At 32.7% G+C, this 17,526-nt stretch overlaps 2 protein-coding genes and 1 long non-coding RNA gene across 3 annotated transcripts; 1 reads left to right on the top strand and 2 right to left on the bottom strand.

The window, feature by feature from the left end:
• The first annotated feature begins 1,275 nt into the window (after positions 1 to 1,275).
• On the top strand, positions 1,276 to 10,385 carry LOC130806201 (protein argonaute 4A-like). Its single transcript, XM_057671196.1, has 21 exons — positions 1,276 to 1,461; positions 2,754 to 2,953; positions 4,247 to 4,480; positions 4,577 to 4,713; positions 5,539 to 5,636; positions 5,766 to 5,863; positions 5,949 to 6,111; positions 6,189 to 6,305; positions 6,380 to 6,550; positions 6,620 to 6,736; positions 6,806 to 6,971; positions 7,468 to 7,580; positions 7,669 to 7,806; positions 7,886 to 8,019; positions 8,103 to 8,168; positions 9,091 to 9,154; positions 9,254 to 9,365; positions 9,462 to 9,535; positions 9,673 to 9,767; positions 9,877 to 9,908; positions 9,974 to 10,385. The coding sequence occupies exons 1-21, from the start codon at positions 1,276 to 1,278 to the stop codon at positions 10,147 to 10,149; spliced, it is 2,691 nt and encodes an 896-aa protein (XP_057527179.1). The 3' UTR covers positions 10,150 to 10,385.
• A 1,498-nt stretch (positions 10,386 to 11,883) lies between these two features.
• On the bottom strand, positions 11,884 to 13,608 carry LOC130806546 (uncharacterized). Its single transcript, XR_009040322.1, has 3 exons — positions 13,468 to 13,608; positions 12,908 to 13,198; positions 11,884 to 12,403 (listed from the first exon to the last, which is right to left on the bottom strand). It is a non-coding gene; the product is annotated as an uncharacterized LOC130806546 (long non-coding RNA).
• Positions 13,609 to 15,439: 1,831 nt separating this feature from the next.
• LOC130805796 (uncharacterized) lies at positions 15,440 to 17,080 on the bottom strand. The gene is made up of 2 exons (XM_057670581.1): positions 16,136 to 17,080; positions 15,440 to 15,994 (listed from the first exon to the last, which is right to left on the bottom strand). Exons 1-2 carry the CDS (start codon positions 17,078 to 17,080, stop codon positions 15,440 to 15,442), a joined length of 1,500 nt encoding a protein of 499 aa, XP_057526564.1.
• Between the last annotated feature and the right edge of the window lie 446 nt (positions 17,081 to 17,526).

Raw genomic sequence — 17,526 nt, 5'->3', positions numbered from 1 at the left:
CCTTAAAATGTTTTAAGATTTTTATTTCAATATTTGACTCAAATCCTTAAAATGTTTTAAGATTTTTATTTCAATATTTGACTCAAATCCTTAAAATGTTTTAAGATTTTGCTTGTTTTTATGATTATGATTATGAATAATGAAATTTGTAGTTTCACTAAACTCTTTTAAACTTGATTTAAATATGTCAAAGATAAAATCTTTACTCTTTAGACTAACTATAAATATATTTTATATGTAAAAATATGATATTTTTATTTCAATATTTGACTAGAATCAACTTGTTTTATGTTTTCGGATAGTTTATTGGTGGTTTAGTGCTTTGATTTGACGATATATTGATAATGATTTGGTGGTTTTTTTTGTCTTGGTTATTGTTTTTTTTTTATTTAATTTTTTTTTAATTTGCCATTTTTGTTTGTTTATTTTAAGTTTGTTCATTTTATGAGAGAGAAATTTAAATTAGATTTTAGAAGTATATATTGAAGATAAAATATAGTCATATGAGATCTTATTAGATTTGTCTTGATGTAAATTTTTTTAATATATAATTTTTATAATTTTTTATAATGTATACTTAGAGATATTAAGATTTAAAATTTGCTAAAAAATACATGCAAAAGGTAAAATAGACAAATAAAAAATAAGGAAAGGAGTATTATTTTTTGACCTAATATAGACTTTATGATTTGGGTATTAAGTACTTCATTTATCATTAGGTTATATTTCCCATATACTGGTAATTATCATTTGGGTATTTTATTAGAAAAAAAAATTGTATACTTTATTAATGCAAAGATGGGTTTTTGTCATTTATGAATATAATATTATAACTACCATAACAAAATATTGAAACAAAAAGGTTCTTTTTTTCCTTTTAGGGATCAGTTTTAACACATTTACCAAGTTTCTAGATTAGTTTGAGTGAGATGTAAAAAACGTTTACTTTTTTATGTTAAAATTTTTTTAAATTATTTTTCTTAATGTGGGTTTTTTTGGTTAATATTTTTATGGTTTCTAGTTGGATTTCATAATATTCGTTACATTTCATAATATTAACGTTTCAAATAGAAGTATTTCATGTCTTATTTTAATTAGTGTACCATAACTTACTAGCTAATTCGCTTTTTAAATTTACGATTTGCTTAAATTTGTTTAAAAATAGCCCAAAATCAATCATAATTTGCTTTTTTCAATTTGTAATTCGCGAGATTTGAACTATGGATTTATTTAAGGTAATTTGTATTTGTTATGTAAACTGTTTAGATTCTGAAGATGGGTATACAAGGAGATCATGGTGCTGCACTTCCACCTCCACCACCTATTCATGCAGGTGTTGTGCCTAGGAGATGCCCTATGAATAGGAATGACTTTGGCTCAAAGGGTCAAAAAGTTCAGCTCTTGACCAACCATTTTCAAGTCAGAATGGCTCGTTCTGATTGTCACTTCTACCAATACAGTGTAATTATCTTCTTTTTTCATATCTTTCTGATTTTGTGTTGAATGGGATTTAGTTGTTTGATTTGTGGATGATAGGCCATGAGTTTGAAACTTGGTAGAAATTTTGCATTAGATTTGTTTTTTGTGATTTTCTTGATGATTGTAATGTATATTATATATATCGGGGTTTGAGCCATCAATTTAAGTTAATGGTTGAAGGCTTGAAGCGTCTGGATATGGTACATACTCTAATTGATATATTATCGGACTAGAAGCTACAACCATCAACTCTAATTAATATTATGCAGAGTGTATAGTATCCAGAGGCTTCAACCATCCGTTTAAGTTAATAAACAATATTATGAAACTAATATCATTATGTTTAAGATGATTGAAGCCTCCGCATATGCTATATACTCTAATTGATAGTGTATAAAATATATTATGTGGGACTACAACCTACAAACCATTAGTTAAAAGTAAATGTTTGAAGCCTCAGATTATAAATAGAGTGAATAATATCTTGGGGGTTCAACTTTTGTTTAAGGTAATGGTTGAAGTCGCCTGATATGTTATATACTTTCCTTGTTAGCGTAATATTTTGGGTCATGTTTAAGTTAATAAAAGGTTAAAACTTAGAAGTTTGAATCTTGGTAGAAATCTTGTATCAGACAGTCTTGTTGTTTTCTTGATAATTGTTAAGTATATAACATATTTCGCGGCTTCAACTATCAACTTAAGCCAATGATTGAAGGTTTGAACCCTCTAGATATGTTACATACTCTCATTGATAGTGTTTAACACATATACAACCATCAACCATAATCAATATTATGCAGAAAATATAATATCTCGGGGCTTTCACCATCAATTTAAGTTAATTGAAGTCTTACAATATGTTATATACTTTCATTGATAGCATATAAACAATTTTATGGGACTAAACATCATGTTTAAGCTGATGTTTACAGCCTTCGTATGTGTTATATACTTTCATTAATAGTGTATAAAATATATTATGGGACTACAAGCTACAACCATTAGCTTAAGTCAATGTTTGAAGCCTCGAATTATGTATACAGTATATAGTATCTCGGGGATCAACTTCATTTTTAGCTATATTTAAAGTTTCGCGATATGTTATATACTTTCATTGATAAATGTTGCGTATAAAGAATAAACGTTATTATGGGTCTAAATCCATCATATTTAAGCTGATGATTAAAGCGTTCATAATATATTATTATACCATAATCTAAAAGGTTTAACTTTTCTAATAAAGATTCTAATGGTGGTTATATGCATGTTGACAGGTTGAAATGGCTTATGAAGATGGAACTGCTGTTGATGCAAAAGGTGTAGGAAGAGGAGTAATTGATAAGTTACATGAAACTTATAAAACTGAGCTTGGTGGTAAGCAGATTGCTTATGATGGCGAGTCTACTTTGTTCACTCTTGGTGCTTTACCTCGTAACAAGCTTCAGTTCACTGTTGTCTTGGGCGAGCAACAAAGGTAATACAACTATTTCTGTTCATGTTATAAAGCCTTTTTCATTTAGTGGTCCCACCCATTTAGCTTCATTTGTTTTTGTCTTGGAAAATGGGAAATTGTGAGGTGTTTTGAACATAAGAGAGAATTAAGATAGTAGATGTCGCGGAGTCATATCAAATAATAGAAATGCGGTAAATTCATTGGGATCAGAGGCGGATCTAGTGTGATGTCACTAAAGTTAGTTGATATCAGTTAGATCGTAAATAAAATCAAATACCATATGTAAATATACCCTAGATGAGTTGGTTAGTGTATTGTCTTTCACATACGTGACGCGGTTTAAAACCTAAAAGGCGCGTTTCACTTAAATTGACATCACTCGTTTTCTTTCTGGATTTGCCGTTGATTAGGACGGGCTCAAATTGATATGGGCAAATAGAGTGGGAGTGCGATAGAGGAGTAAGTGAAAAGGGAAACAATATGTTCGATATCATTAACAAGAGCAAGGTTGCATATTTAAAGGTGAAGCTAAAATGGGGTGCCGGGTGAAAGCCTACCCTTATCCAAATCCGCTGCCCAATTATTTCCAACCCGCCCCCCTTATTTATATATAATATACGATATAATTGTTAATTGAGTATCACAAAATTAAATAAAGTTTGATGGTTAAATTTGTAAAAATAAAACTTAAAGTTGAGATCTGAATTTTTATACTAGCTACAAATTTTATTATTTTTTATACACTTATACAACACTTATCTCTTCAAACTTTTTAAGTCCTACAACATTTCTCAAAAATTAATACTTAGAATTTAACTTAAAGTTTATTTGTTATTGCTGGTATATGGATCACAACTAATCCTAATTTGTTATATTAAACTTTGGCATTGTTATTGTAGTAGTATATCGATCAGAACAACATGAACGTCTCAAACAACTCGTGGTTTGGCTTGCTAATATATCGATCCTTTGACTTTAAATTTTTTGCCAGCGTATTGACCCCTTAGTCCAAATTGAGGCTTCGCCCTTGCATATATTCGAACTCTTCAAATCTCGTCTAAATGGATGATACTAATGGTATAGGATAATGAAATAGTGTTTTTATGCATGTAGTCACACTATAAGTGGGCAAGAGGGGCATGTGCTCTGGGCCTATCTATAAATAGAAAAACGACACTTTAATATTTAATAGCTAGGGGCTTAGAACAGCATAATTAGTAATCAGGGACCCCCAATTAATGTTTTACCTCGGACCTCTCAAAACTCTGGGTCTGGACATGTATGTGAAAATTTTGTTGTTGGATTTCTTACCAGATCTGGAAAGGCTGGGAATCCTGGTAGTCCTGAAGACAATGAAGATCCTAATACTGGTGAAAGGAAAAGACTTAGGAGGCCACAAAGATCAAAGACTTACACGGTTGACGTAAGCTATGCAACCAAGATTCCTTTACAAGCAATAACCAATGCATTGCGAGGTCAAGATTCTGAACATTATCAAGAGGCTGTCAGGGTTCTTGATGTTGTACTAAGACAACATGCTGCAAGACGGTAAGTTGTACTGATTCCCATGTTTGAGTGTCGAGACATGGGTATGTATGTAAAATGAAGAGTGTGAATCACGTAGGTGTTTTTATGTATTTGCAGAGGTTGTCTTTTGGTGAGACAATCGTTTTTTCGTAATGAACCGAAAAATTTTTTTGACATTGGTGGAGGAGTTCTTGGATGTAGAGGATTTCACTCTAGTTTTAGAGCTACCCAAGGAGGCCTATCTCTTAATATTGGTAAGCACTTTAGATTTCATTACACTATTTGAAGGAGTTAGATAAATGTACGATATACTTGTGCTATGGGATTGTTTATTGAATTTGCTACATTTGCTGTAACCAATTCTCCCATTATTCCAAATATCATGTACTGCAAATTAATATATAGCTTATACATATGTTCTAATAGTTTCTTAGGCTTGTTTTTGGTCATAGTAGGTCCAGTTCTATGGGATCATTTATTGAATTTGCTGCATTTGCTCTAATAATTCTCCCACTAAAATGACAATGTAGCAATTTTAATGGGAATGAGATTGAAGAATATATTTACTTTCACATCATATCCTTGAGATCTTTTTGCTATATGTATGAATGTTTGATGGCACATGATCTAGAAATCTAATGATAGAGATACCTTTTGTTTTCACGTAATCCAAGCAATATTTTGACTATTATTATCTTTATATCAAGAAGAATCAAACAAAATCAGCATGCTTACGTTTTTCCTTGTACATAAAGAACAAGTACTAATTAATCGATAGTTGTTACTATGGAAGTGTAGCAATGAATTTGAACTAGAGATCGGTGAATAGGATCTTGTTTCAGTTAGAGCATATAATATCTCTAGTCTCCACGGGTTAGGTCCTAGATTTCATTCTATTAGAGTATATAACATATCCTAGGGCCTCAACCAAGAGCTAAAGCTGATAGTTGAGCCCCCGGATATATTATATACTCTAACAGATTCTTGTTGCCCCTTTCCATAGCCCATTCGTTTGCTCGGCCAATGTATGAATTGTATGCATCAATTGATTATTTCTCTGTTTGGGTTTCTAAATACAGATGTTTCAACAACTATGATTGTTCAGCCAGGTCCTGTAATGGACTTCCTTGTATCAAACCAAAACGTTCCCCATCCTGATCAGATCGACTGGGTTAAGGTGATTGGATCCTACTCCTGTTCCTACTGCTGATCAGACAGTAATTGAGGATCTTGAAGTATTTGATGCCCATTTTAAGGCTTATCATGAACTATGTGACTAATACATTTTTTTGTGCATATCCCTTAGGCTAAGAGAATGCTAAAGAACCTAAGGATCACTACCAAAACTTCAAACCTCGAGTTCAAAATCACCGGACTGAGCGACAAAATCTGCAGGGATCAAATGTGGGTTAACTCTGCAGTCTTTCATCCTTGTTTCTAATCTTTATAACGAATTTTCGAGATTGTAACATGTATTTTGATTGAATAGTTTCGAACTAAGGCAACGCAATGGCGATGGGCAACACCAAAGTGTCGAGATAACTGTGCATGACTACTTCGTGCAGCATCATAACATCAGCTTACGTTATTCATCTAAGTACCCGTGTATCAATGTTGGGAGACCGAAGAGACCATCTTACTTCCCTATCGAGGTTATTCTACCTATCAGTGAAACGACTAAGTAATCCCACATTCGATCTATAGATTTTGACTTGTTGAGTTCCCATAGATGTGTGATTTGGTTTCGTTGCAACGATACACAAAATCGTTGTCAGGACATCAAAGAGCGAGCCTGGTTGAGAAATCTCGTCAGAAGCCTCAAGAGCGGATGAGAGTACTCACTGATGTATGTTATATCTACCATTGAAAACGTGCACCCATTTTTTGCCTCTATGTAGTGCTAATTTGTTTCGTGTTTAGGCTCTGCGGGCTAGCAATTACGCAGCAGATCAAATGCTTATTGCATCGGGAATCAACATCAGTATTGAGTTCGCTCAAGTTGAGGGCCGAATCTTGCCTGCACCCCAGCTAAAAGTTGGAAGTGGGCAAGATTTGGTCCCACGTAGGGGTCGATGGAACTTCAACAATAAGGTATACGAGCTTAATATTGCTCGTTTGTATAGCCATCTACAATAACTTACTCTTATAGAGGTGATGTAGGGATTGTTCGAGCCAGTGGAAGCTTTAGACAGATGGGTTATCGTAAACTTTTCTGCTCGAGTTGATATGAACATGCTGTCACGCGACATTGTGAAGTGTGGCCAGCGAAAAGGAATGGTGAGCTCCTCTTAACGATTTTGTTGTTCGTAGATGTAATCTTGTTTATGTATTTGTGTTCGATTATAGAAAATCCGAGATCCATTCAAAGTATTTCAAGAGAATCATCAAGATCGGAGGCTGCCTGCTCCGAGAAGGGTAGAAAACATGATGGATTCGGTGAAAAATGGACTCCCTGGACCGCCCCAACTTATTTTGTGCGTTCTTCCTGATAGGAAAATCTGCGATATCTATGGTTAGCTTTCAATTTTTGATATCTGCTCGCTGTGTTTGTGTACTCGCTAATTCATGATTAAGGGTGTTCAATGGGCCGGGCCCTCATTTTAAGCCCTTAATCGGCCCTTTGTTTTGAAGGGCTTTGTAAGGGTTGGGCCGAAAATGGACTCTACTATAATTAAAATGAAACAGGTTTTAAAGGGCTAAATAAGGGTTGGAAACTAGCCTTTGTAAATAGTACAATTAATGATAATTTAAATATTATAAATGACAATGTCAATGTGAATTATTAATATTTTTTCAATTTAATTATTATAAATGACAATTTAATTGTTATAAATTGATAAATAGGAATTAAAATAATTTTTTAGTAATAAAAATGGGTTGGGTCGGGCTTTCAAAGCCTGGTTCAATTAAAGCCCATATTAAATTTAAAGGGTCCTTATCCAATCCGGTCCATTTTTACTTAAGCCTGGCCCGGTCCGGCCCTTACTCATGATGTTCCTACTCTTTAGGTCCATGGAAGAGGAAAGCTCTCGCTGAGATTGGTCTAGTTACGCAATGCATATCGCCCCAAAAGCTGAACGATCAATACCTTACGAATGTTCTTCTGAAAATCAACGCGAAGGTGACACTTGTATCACAATCGCTTTTACATTATATCTTCGAGACTAGATTGTTATGTAACATATCTTGTTATCTATTTCCGTCTTTAGTTGGGTGGTCTTAATTCGGTGTTGTCTATCGAGCATGCTCGAAACATCCCTTTTGTTTCGGAGGCACCAACTCTAATTATAGGGATGGATGTGTCGAATGGCTCCCCTGGACGCACTGATGTTCCATCGATTGCAGCAGTACGTGTTCTGTTTTTTCGGTTTTTATTGTTCAATTGTTCATCATAGTCGAACATTTTTCATAAGTATGTGTTACTAGGTTGTGAGTTCGCGGGGATGGCCATTGATTTCTCGTTATCGTGCATCTGTTCGTACTCAATCTCCTAAAGTCGAGATCATCGATGGTCTTTTTAAGCCTGATCCCGAAACCAACACTGATGATGGCATGATTAGGTAACTTCATAAATAAGTCATTTTATTTTACATCTATATTTAGAATGTGTGAAGCTAATTTTGGTTCATGTATTTAACGTTAGGGAATCGTTGCTTGATTTCTTCAAGAGTTCCAACAAACGTAAGCCCGAAAACATAATTATATTCAGGTAAAGAATTTACAATGAGAATGAATTTTTGTTTTAATTTTCGTCAAATATTTATTTTTCTTCATAATTTTTAGTTAGCGCCTAATACCATCTTTTATCTTATACAATCTTTTTAAGGTGCAATGAATGAGAATTGATTTTTTGAAGAAAAAGAATGATTGGAGTAGTTTTCGTTTTCATAGTTATTAGAAATCGAAAATTTTCCACCGAATCCTATTTTGAAACCTTTGTTTACGAAACTCTAGATTAACGTTTTAAAAACTACATTTCCCAAATGATTTTTTCAAATCCAAAGACATGATATTTATTAATACTGAAGGCCTTATTATTTTTCCTGATCTTTTCTTTTTATTTATTTTCTTTTCTTACCCTCTTTACTCATTTTATTTTTTGGTGTATAATAAAAATGTACCTACGTTTCATACTTTACAATTAATGTTTCTCATATTCTTTTCCTTTGTTTTCGTTTCTTGTTTCAGTACAAATTTCGTTTCAAGGTAACATTACTTACACCCAAATGGACCATAAATATATACTAATCATATTGATGTACGAATAAAGGAAATATGGTGGCGACTTTTATATGAACATTTATGATTTTTTTTTTTTTGCTATTTAATGCCATTATTATTTATGCACAAATTCTAAAATAAGACGGTCTCACAGTTAATCAATTTTTAATTGGGTAAACCAATATATACTTACTATATTAACTTAATCATTTATAAAGCAATCACTTACAATTTTAAAGTGATCAATTAGAGAATTAGATTGATTATATGAGTTCGTCTTATGATAAGACAATCGTATACAAGATTTATTATTTGTGTGTTAAATGAATGTTACCTGAACAAGAAGTTATGAATGATATCACATATTTTGCTTTAAAGTTAATCATACTTATTTTTTTGATGGTTTACAGGGATGGTGTAAGTGAATCTCAATTTAGTCAAGTTCTTAACATTGAACTTGATCAGATTAAGGAGGTTGTTAATTTGTTATAACATGATTATCTATCTTTCCATTTTATAGTTTTGTAGTTTGTAAATATAAGCATATATTTGACAAATTGTATTGTTATATAGGCATGTAAGTTCCTTGAAGAGAATTGGAACCCTAAATTCACGTTGGTCGTTGCTCAGAAGAATCATCACACGAAGTTCTTTCAGCGCAATTCTCCGGATAATGTCGAACCTGGTGAGTTATCGTATCAGTTAGTAAAAGAATTTACTCTTCCGATAATTTAATGAAAATCATGTCACACAAAGTTGGTGTTTTTGTTCGGTTTTGTAGGAACTGTCGTTGATAATGGCATTTGTCATCCGAAAAACAATGATTTCTACATGTGTGCCCATGCCGGAATGATTGTGAGTACCACTCTTTAGGCTTGTCACTCTTTGTCTTGTAATTGTTTCTTGGTTCTTCGGTGACTTTCCTTCGGTTCCTAGCAATGTATGTAAGTTGATGCTATGGATTGTATCGTAATGGGATAAAATGCTTGTAGGGAACTACTCGGCCTACTCATTATCAAGTGTTGATTGATGAGATTGGTTTTTCGGGTGGTGATTTACAAGATCTTGTTCATTCACTTTCCTATGTGTAAGTATCGATATTATGAAGTAGTGTAGGAACCGCAACCATAGTATTTTCGAGTTTCATATGAATGTTTGTCCTAGTTACTAACATTTCAGGTGTGTTTCCTGCACAGGTATCAAAGAAGCACAACAGCTATCTCCGTGGGTAAGTTCTTGTCGATTTGTTGATTCCATGTGTTACTTATAATTAGAACAAATTTGGTTATCCAGTTGCTCCTGTGTGCTATGCTCATCTAGCAGCGAGTCAAGTGGCGCAGTTCATGAAGTTTGATGAGTTCTCAGATACCTCCTCAAGTCATGGCGGTGTTACTTCGGTTGGTAGTGCGTCTATTCCTCAACTCCCTCGTCTTCATCCTAATGTTAGTAGTTCTATGTTCTTCTGCTGATACTTTCTTGCCTCGTAGAGAATTTTGTCGAATTAACTAATAAATAGTTTGTCCATATTCAAATAATTAGTTTTCAATTGCGCAATTAGGTTATTAATCACTTATGGTCTTCCTATTTTGGTGTTTGCCTCGACATTGGTAGCAATTTTGTGAACATTTTTGTGGGTTGATGTAAAGCCTGTTTTTGCTACTTTTGTTCAATCTATGAGATTTTATCTCCCTTGTAGAAAGACCCACTTTTATTTTAATTGTTTTTTTTTAACATTTTATTCATTATTTATTTAAGTGGATATTTTTTATTTTGACTGACAAATATGTCATATTTTAATAAGACTTTAAAAAATTTATATCTATTGATTCAAAGAAAATAATCTCATTAGCAAAGTTGATTTATAATTTCTTTTATTACCCAATTGTTTTTAAAAATCTTTGAAGTAATCATGCATTTTGATGATAAATAATAAAGAATAGATAAATTATTTATTAAAATCGTCTTACTATGTAGTTTGTTGTACAAGCTCCACTTCATTACTACATACTACATAGGTGTATAGCTTAATCTTGAAAACATATAACCCCAAGTCCTAATTAGGGTTAAAAATTCGATTTGTTATTTAATTTTTTCATAAAATTAAATTAAGTCAAATTAAATTAAATTTTACAGCCCATTAGGATTAATATATTTGGTTAAAAGTTTGCACTTGAATTCATCACAAAACATCAGCAGTATTTTTAAAAAATTACAAATGTGTAATCGAATATGATTATAAAAAATCATCGAAATTATCAAAATATTGACTATTTTTTTTAATTTGCCATACAGTCCATTACGATTGATAAATTTGGTGGAAAAAATAACTTAAGAGAACTGCTAATAATGTTGGCTTTTGGTTAGAGTCGTTTAACAATCTAACATTAGGAATCACATATGGGAAAATTTATATGTGTTTTGTATCGAATTTGTATTAATTGGACAGCTTTGGCTGTAGTGATTAATGAGTGGATATGAGTATAAAAAAGTCTTAACTGCCATGAGTATGAGGATTTTTACTCGCCGCATATTCATGCGCCCCGCCACATACCCTCTCGACCCGCCCCATACATGCCTATCCCACTCTACAAGGAACTAATTTACATCAATTTTGTATTTATTAAAAACCATTGACAAAAAAATTAAGAATAATAATTTTATTTTTTATTTTTGTTTATTTTTTTGAAAGGAGAATATTAATTATATTTTATTACAAGATAGAAATAAAATTTAGGCAGATAATTAAATTTATAAAGCATTGCAATTTTATAAAGTATATAGCAGTATAACACGAACTTGGAGTGAATATGAGACGGGTATAAGATGAGTATACACGTAATGCATATACCTAGTATTTTTTTTGAATAACGTGCTATTGCATATTAAAAGCCTTTTTTATTTATTTAAGAATTCCAAAAACCTTATTTTTTTTAATTTACTTATGTTTTAAATTTTATTTTTAAATTCAAAATATAACAACCAATTATAGTAAGACACATGATACTCTATTATTTGAAATAACATGCTACAATAGATGAAGAAAATCGACCAGTAGCTTCTAAAGATTTTAAAGGTTCTATTTATTTTTGTTATGTATTTTTAAATGGGGCTTTTTATTATCTCAAAAGATAAAAAAATTCAAAACAAAATGTACGATAATTCAAAATGAGGTCCTTTATTGTATATCATAATTAGGGGTGCTCAATGGGTCGGATAAGGGTCTTTTAAAATTAATATGGGCTTTAAATGTGTCGGGCTTTAAAGGCCGTCTCGGCCCAATCTGGCCCATTTTCACTACTAAAAATAATTTTAATCCCCATTTATCAATTTATAACAATTAGATTATCATTTATAATAAAAAAATTGAAAAAATATTAATAATTTCATTGACATAATATTTAAATTATACATTAATTATACTATTTACAAAGGCCCATTTTCAACCCTTATTGAGCCCTTTTATAGCCCGCTTATTTTACATAAAATATAGCCCGTTTTCGACTCGGTCCATTTTCGATCTGACCCTTACAAAGCCCTTTTAGAAACGGGTTGGATAAAGACTCAAAATGAAGGCCACCCATTAAACACCCCTAATCATAATATAATAGCATAATCAAGTAAAAAAGCATATAAATAAAGAGAGAAAGAATAGCACCACTACACCAGATATGAAAACTCCAAAATGAGTAACTACACTGAAAATTTTCCAATTGATTTCTGCAACTGCAATTTACAACATAATAATTTATTTAGTTGAGTGCATTAAACAGAAGGTAAAATCAAACACATATAGGGTGGGTCAAAATATCCAAATTACCTTGTAATTGATCTGATCATGAAATTTCAGTCAAAAAGCCACCTTTGGGAATTTTTCGAAGCTTTAAAAAGATCAGAAAAAATTCCTTTGTTTAGAGGAGAAATTAATGGAGAAGATGAAAGATTGAAAGGGTGAAAAAAGAGGCATAAATGACGTAAAAATCAACTTTCATTTATTATTTTTTCTTTGAAATTTTACTTTTAAAAATTCCACTTTAAGGTGGTTTATCTTTTAAAAATTCACATTTTAATTATTTTTTAAAAATCCCACCTTTCACTTACATTTTCATCTAAAAGACCTTTTAGTTAATTTCAAAAAGTAAAAGAAAAATAAATAATTTAACATGTGTTTCATTATGATTGCTCCTTGTATTTTTATAGTTAGAAAAATAAAACTAAAAAATTACAAACCTAAAAAAATTGTCTTCCATCTCCCTTTCTTTAGCTTCACTTCCATGAAGGCATGACTTGATGACTCCATTGCTACATACCCCAGAAGTCTTCAATGTTGCCCCCTCCGCCAAGTAGGGCCACTACCACTTCTCATCTAGCTCTACTGTTGCCGCCAAACCTCCACCCACAACTAACTCAATAGTTGCTAATCTTAAATTGTCACCCCCATCCTTTGTGAGTTTGCAACAACCCACCCCCATTAATACACCTAAGGATGATTCACACATTGCAATTGAGAACTTTTTTGTTCTAAAAACAACAAAAAAAGGGATTAATTAACATTCTCTGAGATCAACGGTTAAATAAGCAACAAAAATTGAATTCAAACACTCTAATTCAACATAAATACTACTAATTCAATCCAATAGTACAATAAAGATTACATTCAGATTTTAAATAATCAACATTACAATACCAATCCACAACAAATAAGCGAAAATTAAAGACGAGAATGTTTTGTTGAAAGTAAACTCCAAATTATCGATAATAATTGTTGACGTTAGAGTTCATTAACGAACCTGATTAGAGGAATGGGAAGGTGGGTAGTGGTGGTTTTTGGTTTGTCGACTACAGATATGGAGGGGGAGTGGGGTGGTGGTTTCACCGGTGTTAATGGAGTGGATGTTAGCATGGAGAGGGGGGTAAGCGCTGATGGGGAGGTAGAATGAATATTTTTTTTCTTTTATTTTATTTTTTCTTAGTTTTTGTTAATTTGGAAAAAAATAGATATTTAACCTATTAAATAGGTTGAAGGTCACTTTGTCCTTTAGAAGCAAATCCAGGTCAAAGGTGAAATTTTAAAAAATAAGAGGTGAGATTTTTAAAAGATAACCATTTAAATGTGGAAATTTTAAAAGCAAATTTTCCTTTTGAAAAGGTTGTAAATGATTTTTGGAAATTGATTTCCCATTAAAGGATTGACGGACATTTGCAAGAATGATTCGAACCAAAATATCGAGTGATTCAAACCCAGGTCCGGGTATTCAACATATGAGACTTTTATCAATTGGTGTAATAATACTATAACATTATTTAATATTTGAGACTCGTTATTTTTGAAGACGCTAAACAACTACTATTCGAAATAGGCTCAAAACCTAATCTACAAATCGCTACTCCCTCCGTTCCTTTTTGTTTTTCCACATTACTAAAACGGGTAGTTCTATAAGTTTTTCCACTTTAGAATACTTTCCATTTTTGGAAAGTTTTTTTTCCATTTATACCCCTCAAATACCCTCTTTTACCCTAAATAATTTTATTTTAATTATTGGATTCTATTACTCCCCTTGGGAGCTGCGTGATTCATTCAACCTCATCAACCTATTCTGCTTCCTCTCCCCAAAAGAATTCGTTGCTTTCTCTCTCTTCCTTGAGTTTCTTCCATGGCTTTCTTAGCTTTTATCCCCTGTTCATTCCTCATTTTTACTCCATTTTTACTGCATTAAAATGTAGATCGGAATTTGGTCTTCATTTTGATGTTCGTTTTGTGAATTTTGGTTGAGTTTGATTTTTTCAAGCCCTCTGTTTTCCTTTCTTCTTCGACTTCCATTGTTACTGTTTGAAGCTTTTGTTTGTCCATGACAACTGTCGAATCTAAGAGTGATTCCACCATACCATCATACCTTTATGACGGTTTGTGTGACCGTGGAGAATTTTGTTCTTGTTCCATTAATGGGAGGTCACACTCTTATTCAAATGAAATTCTTAAATGGACTAAAAAAGATCTTGAGGCATATCAAAAGGCGATGGAGGATGATGCTACATCTATGTTTCGTGATTCTACCCCTTCTCCTAATGTTGAAGAAGAATTACCACAAAGTGTTCTTGAGTATTATTTGCAGTCTCCATCTCATGTTAATCCTTCAACTCCATCTAAGATTCATGAAGACGAAGTTAATTTGGTTGTCCCTGACACTCCTGAGGAAGTTATTGCTTCAAGGGGTAAAAAAAACCCTAAAAAACGCACGTGAATTATGTAATTTTTTCTTGAATTTCCTTTTAATTCTACACTCATGATAAGTGCTGGTGATGTTTGCTATTGGATTTGTTTGATTTTGTGACGTTTGATGTTGGATTTGTTCTGTACCTTTTTGATTTCGTCTTATTTTTTCTGGAAGTCTGTTCTTGAAATTTTTTTTTAAACCCCTGTGATGTGTTTATGCAATTACTTGACTTAAAATCTGAAAAATTATCTATAATTACTTGGTTGAGTAGCAATTGTGTACAATCGACACATCATATGATATTTTTTTTCATGTACAGTAATTTGCGTCATTTCTTGTTGAAATTTTAAAAAGCTGAGAGGTTCAAACACCTCAATGATGAATCAGGGGGCAAAAAAACTGAACTGATCATTATATAATGACGTAAATACATATGCATGACCTTAAATTTCCATTTTGATGTTGATTTCATAATTAGTTGCTCCTAAGTTTTATAGAAACAATTTTGATGATGATAAAAAATAAACTGAGGGGATGTAATTTATAATCATCTTTGAGATTCTTCCACTGCTTCATCATATGCTTCAAGTATTTGTTGATTATGTTGTGCAGCATCTTCATTTACTGTTTGTGTGCCTTGCTGATTTGTGCTTGGGTTGAGGAAACGTACACATTCCCTAACCAATTGTGATGGTACTCGCACTTGTATTCGTAACCTTCCATTGTCTTCTTGAACTTTCTTCCCTAGGTGTGGCTGAACATAGTCATTAGACCCTTTAACCTTTAGGATTTCATTTAAGTTGTGTTGTAATGAAATCCAAACATTGGTTAAAGTCTTTGGATGTAACTCTTCGAATGCATCTTCCACTGCTTTTATTAACTCATTCATGTTCTTTGGCATTTTCTTATGCATAAGTGATTGTATGCTCCTAAAAAAACCCAAATCTAGAATATTACAATCGTGACTATTTGGTGGTTGTTGAGTTAGAATGAATGTAAAGCCCCCTTGCCTGTTGTTTTGTTGCCAAATTGGATCATCATTTGTTATGTGAACCCTTGCATTATCTTGTTGGATGAAAATTATGGATGGACCATCACTTGGCTATTTTCTAAGAATTGCTGGAATTAATTGTTCTATGAGCATGCTCCTATAAACTTCCTGAGTAACCGAATCAGTTGGTTTAATTTCTATAGACCCCCTTGGACGGTTAATTGAATTTCTTTATGCTGCAACCCTACTTACGAAAGGGAAAATTCCGATTTTCCCATCAAATGTGCTTTGGCCATATTGATTCCATCTAGGCCTTGCAACCGCCCCTAAAAACATGGCTTTTGGAATGAATTTTGATGACTTTCCCGCCCTATATGGAATTTTTTCTTTGTGTGCTAGATAAACTCTTTGTGTCTTCTGGGTTAAGTAAAACCATTTTTCATCAATATGTATAAAGTCATACATACCTTTATACATTGGATGATGATGAATTGTATCTTCTTGAATGAGACTTAAAATCCACTCAACCCTTCTTGCCTTGTTTGCATCCGTTAAATAAGGGTGTAATGGATTTGAATGTGCCTTAATCTCCCCCCTTCGTATCAATCGCCAAACCGTTGTTGGTGCCAAGTCTAAGCATGTTGCAACATCTCTTATGCATGTACGTTCACCCATTGGTTTTGATTCAAGTACGTTTGGTGGCACTTGAACTCTTTTTCTTCCACAATTCTTGTACTTTGAATCGACAACATAAGGCTTGTTTTCTTCTTTGTTTTCAATTGCACGTTTCCATAAGTTTTGAATTGCTCTTGGTTTGTAACCGTATTTGTTTGCTATTCGTACGAATGTACCATGTGGGAGTGAGTCACTTACTTTAAGTGACAACATTTCATGTAAAATAAGATGCCTCAACTCGTTCGTAAGCCTTGTTTTACGTTGACCTTGCTGTTCTATTTGTTGTGCATCCATTTCTTGTGGTTCCTCGTCAGAACTGGAGCTTGACTGTGAATCGTATGCATTTGATCCAAAATACCAAGCCCCCTGTAGCTCATCGTCATTATCTGAAGCCATTACAAGGCTAATGATGCAAATGAGGTTGCTGGACAGTTGTTTTTGGTAATGTGAGGCTGCTGTTTGGGTTAGTTGCTGGACAGTTGCTGGACAATTGAGGCTGCTGTTTTGATTTTTATGCTTCATGCCTTAAATCAGCAGCTTAAATAAGCTGATTAGAAATTTGTAAGGTCATTTTTTTGGATATTGTACTTGTAATTATTCATTTTACTAATCCATGTATTTCTAATTTGGCCAATGCAAGGTCATGTATTTCTAATACTTCTGTTACTGCTGAACATGTAATTCTAATTCCCTCCTTTTTTTTTAGAAACAAAATTGTAAACTTTCCCAATTTGGAAAGTGGTTAGTATTCCTCCATGTACTTTCTCTCTCTACAATAAAATCAGATTTTTTTTTTGATTATTTAATTATATCTACAATTAATTTCTCTCTCATTATTCCAATACAATCATTACTTCCCACTATTACATATTAAAATAATACCCATTACCACCAAAGATTCTAATTTTCTTAATTCCCGTGAAATACCCAAAGTGGAAAAACATTTAGGAACGGAGGGAGTATAATTT

This window comes from Amaranthus tricolor, chromosome 2 (assembly GCF_026212465.1).
Source record: "Amaranthus tricolor cultivar Red isolate AtriRed21 chromosome 2, ASM2621246v1, whole genome shotgun sequence".
Lineage (NCBI taxonomy): Eukaryota > Viridiplantae > Streptophyta > Magnoliopsida > Caryophyllales > Amaranthaceae > Amaranthus > Amaranthus tricolor.
The sequence above is the reverse complement of the archived record's forward strand: the minus strand, read 5'-3'. Positions and strand labels throughout refer to the sequence as shown.

Bases quoted from the DNA above. Each gene is read 5' to 3' on its own strand.
- LOC130805796 (XM_057670581.1), bottom strand. From the start codon at position 17,080: ATGAAGCATAAAAATCAAAACAGCAGCCTCAATTGTCCAGCAACTGTC. The intron at 15,995-16,135 runs GTAAGTAGGGTT...CTTAGAAAATAG, and splicing joins AAATCGGAATTTTCCCTTTC to CCAAGTGATGGTCCATCCAT.
- LOC130806201 (XM_057671196.1), top strand. From the start codon at position 1,276: ATGGGTATACAAGGAGATCATGGTGCTGCACTTCCACCTCCACCACCT. The intron at 1,462-2,753 runs GTAATTATCTTC...GCATGTTGACAG, and splicing joins GTCACTTCTACCAATACAGT to GTTGAAATGGCTTATGAAGA. The intron at 9,366-9,461 runs GTGAGTTATCGT...TCGGTTTTGTAG, and splicing joins TCCGGATAATGTCGAACCTG to GAACTGTCGTTGATAATGGC.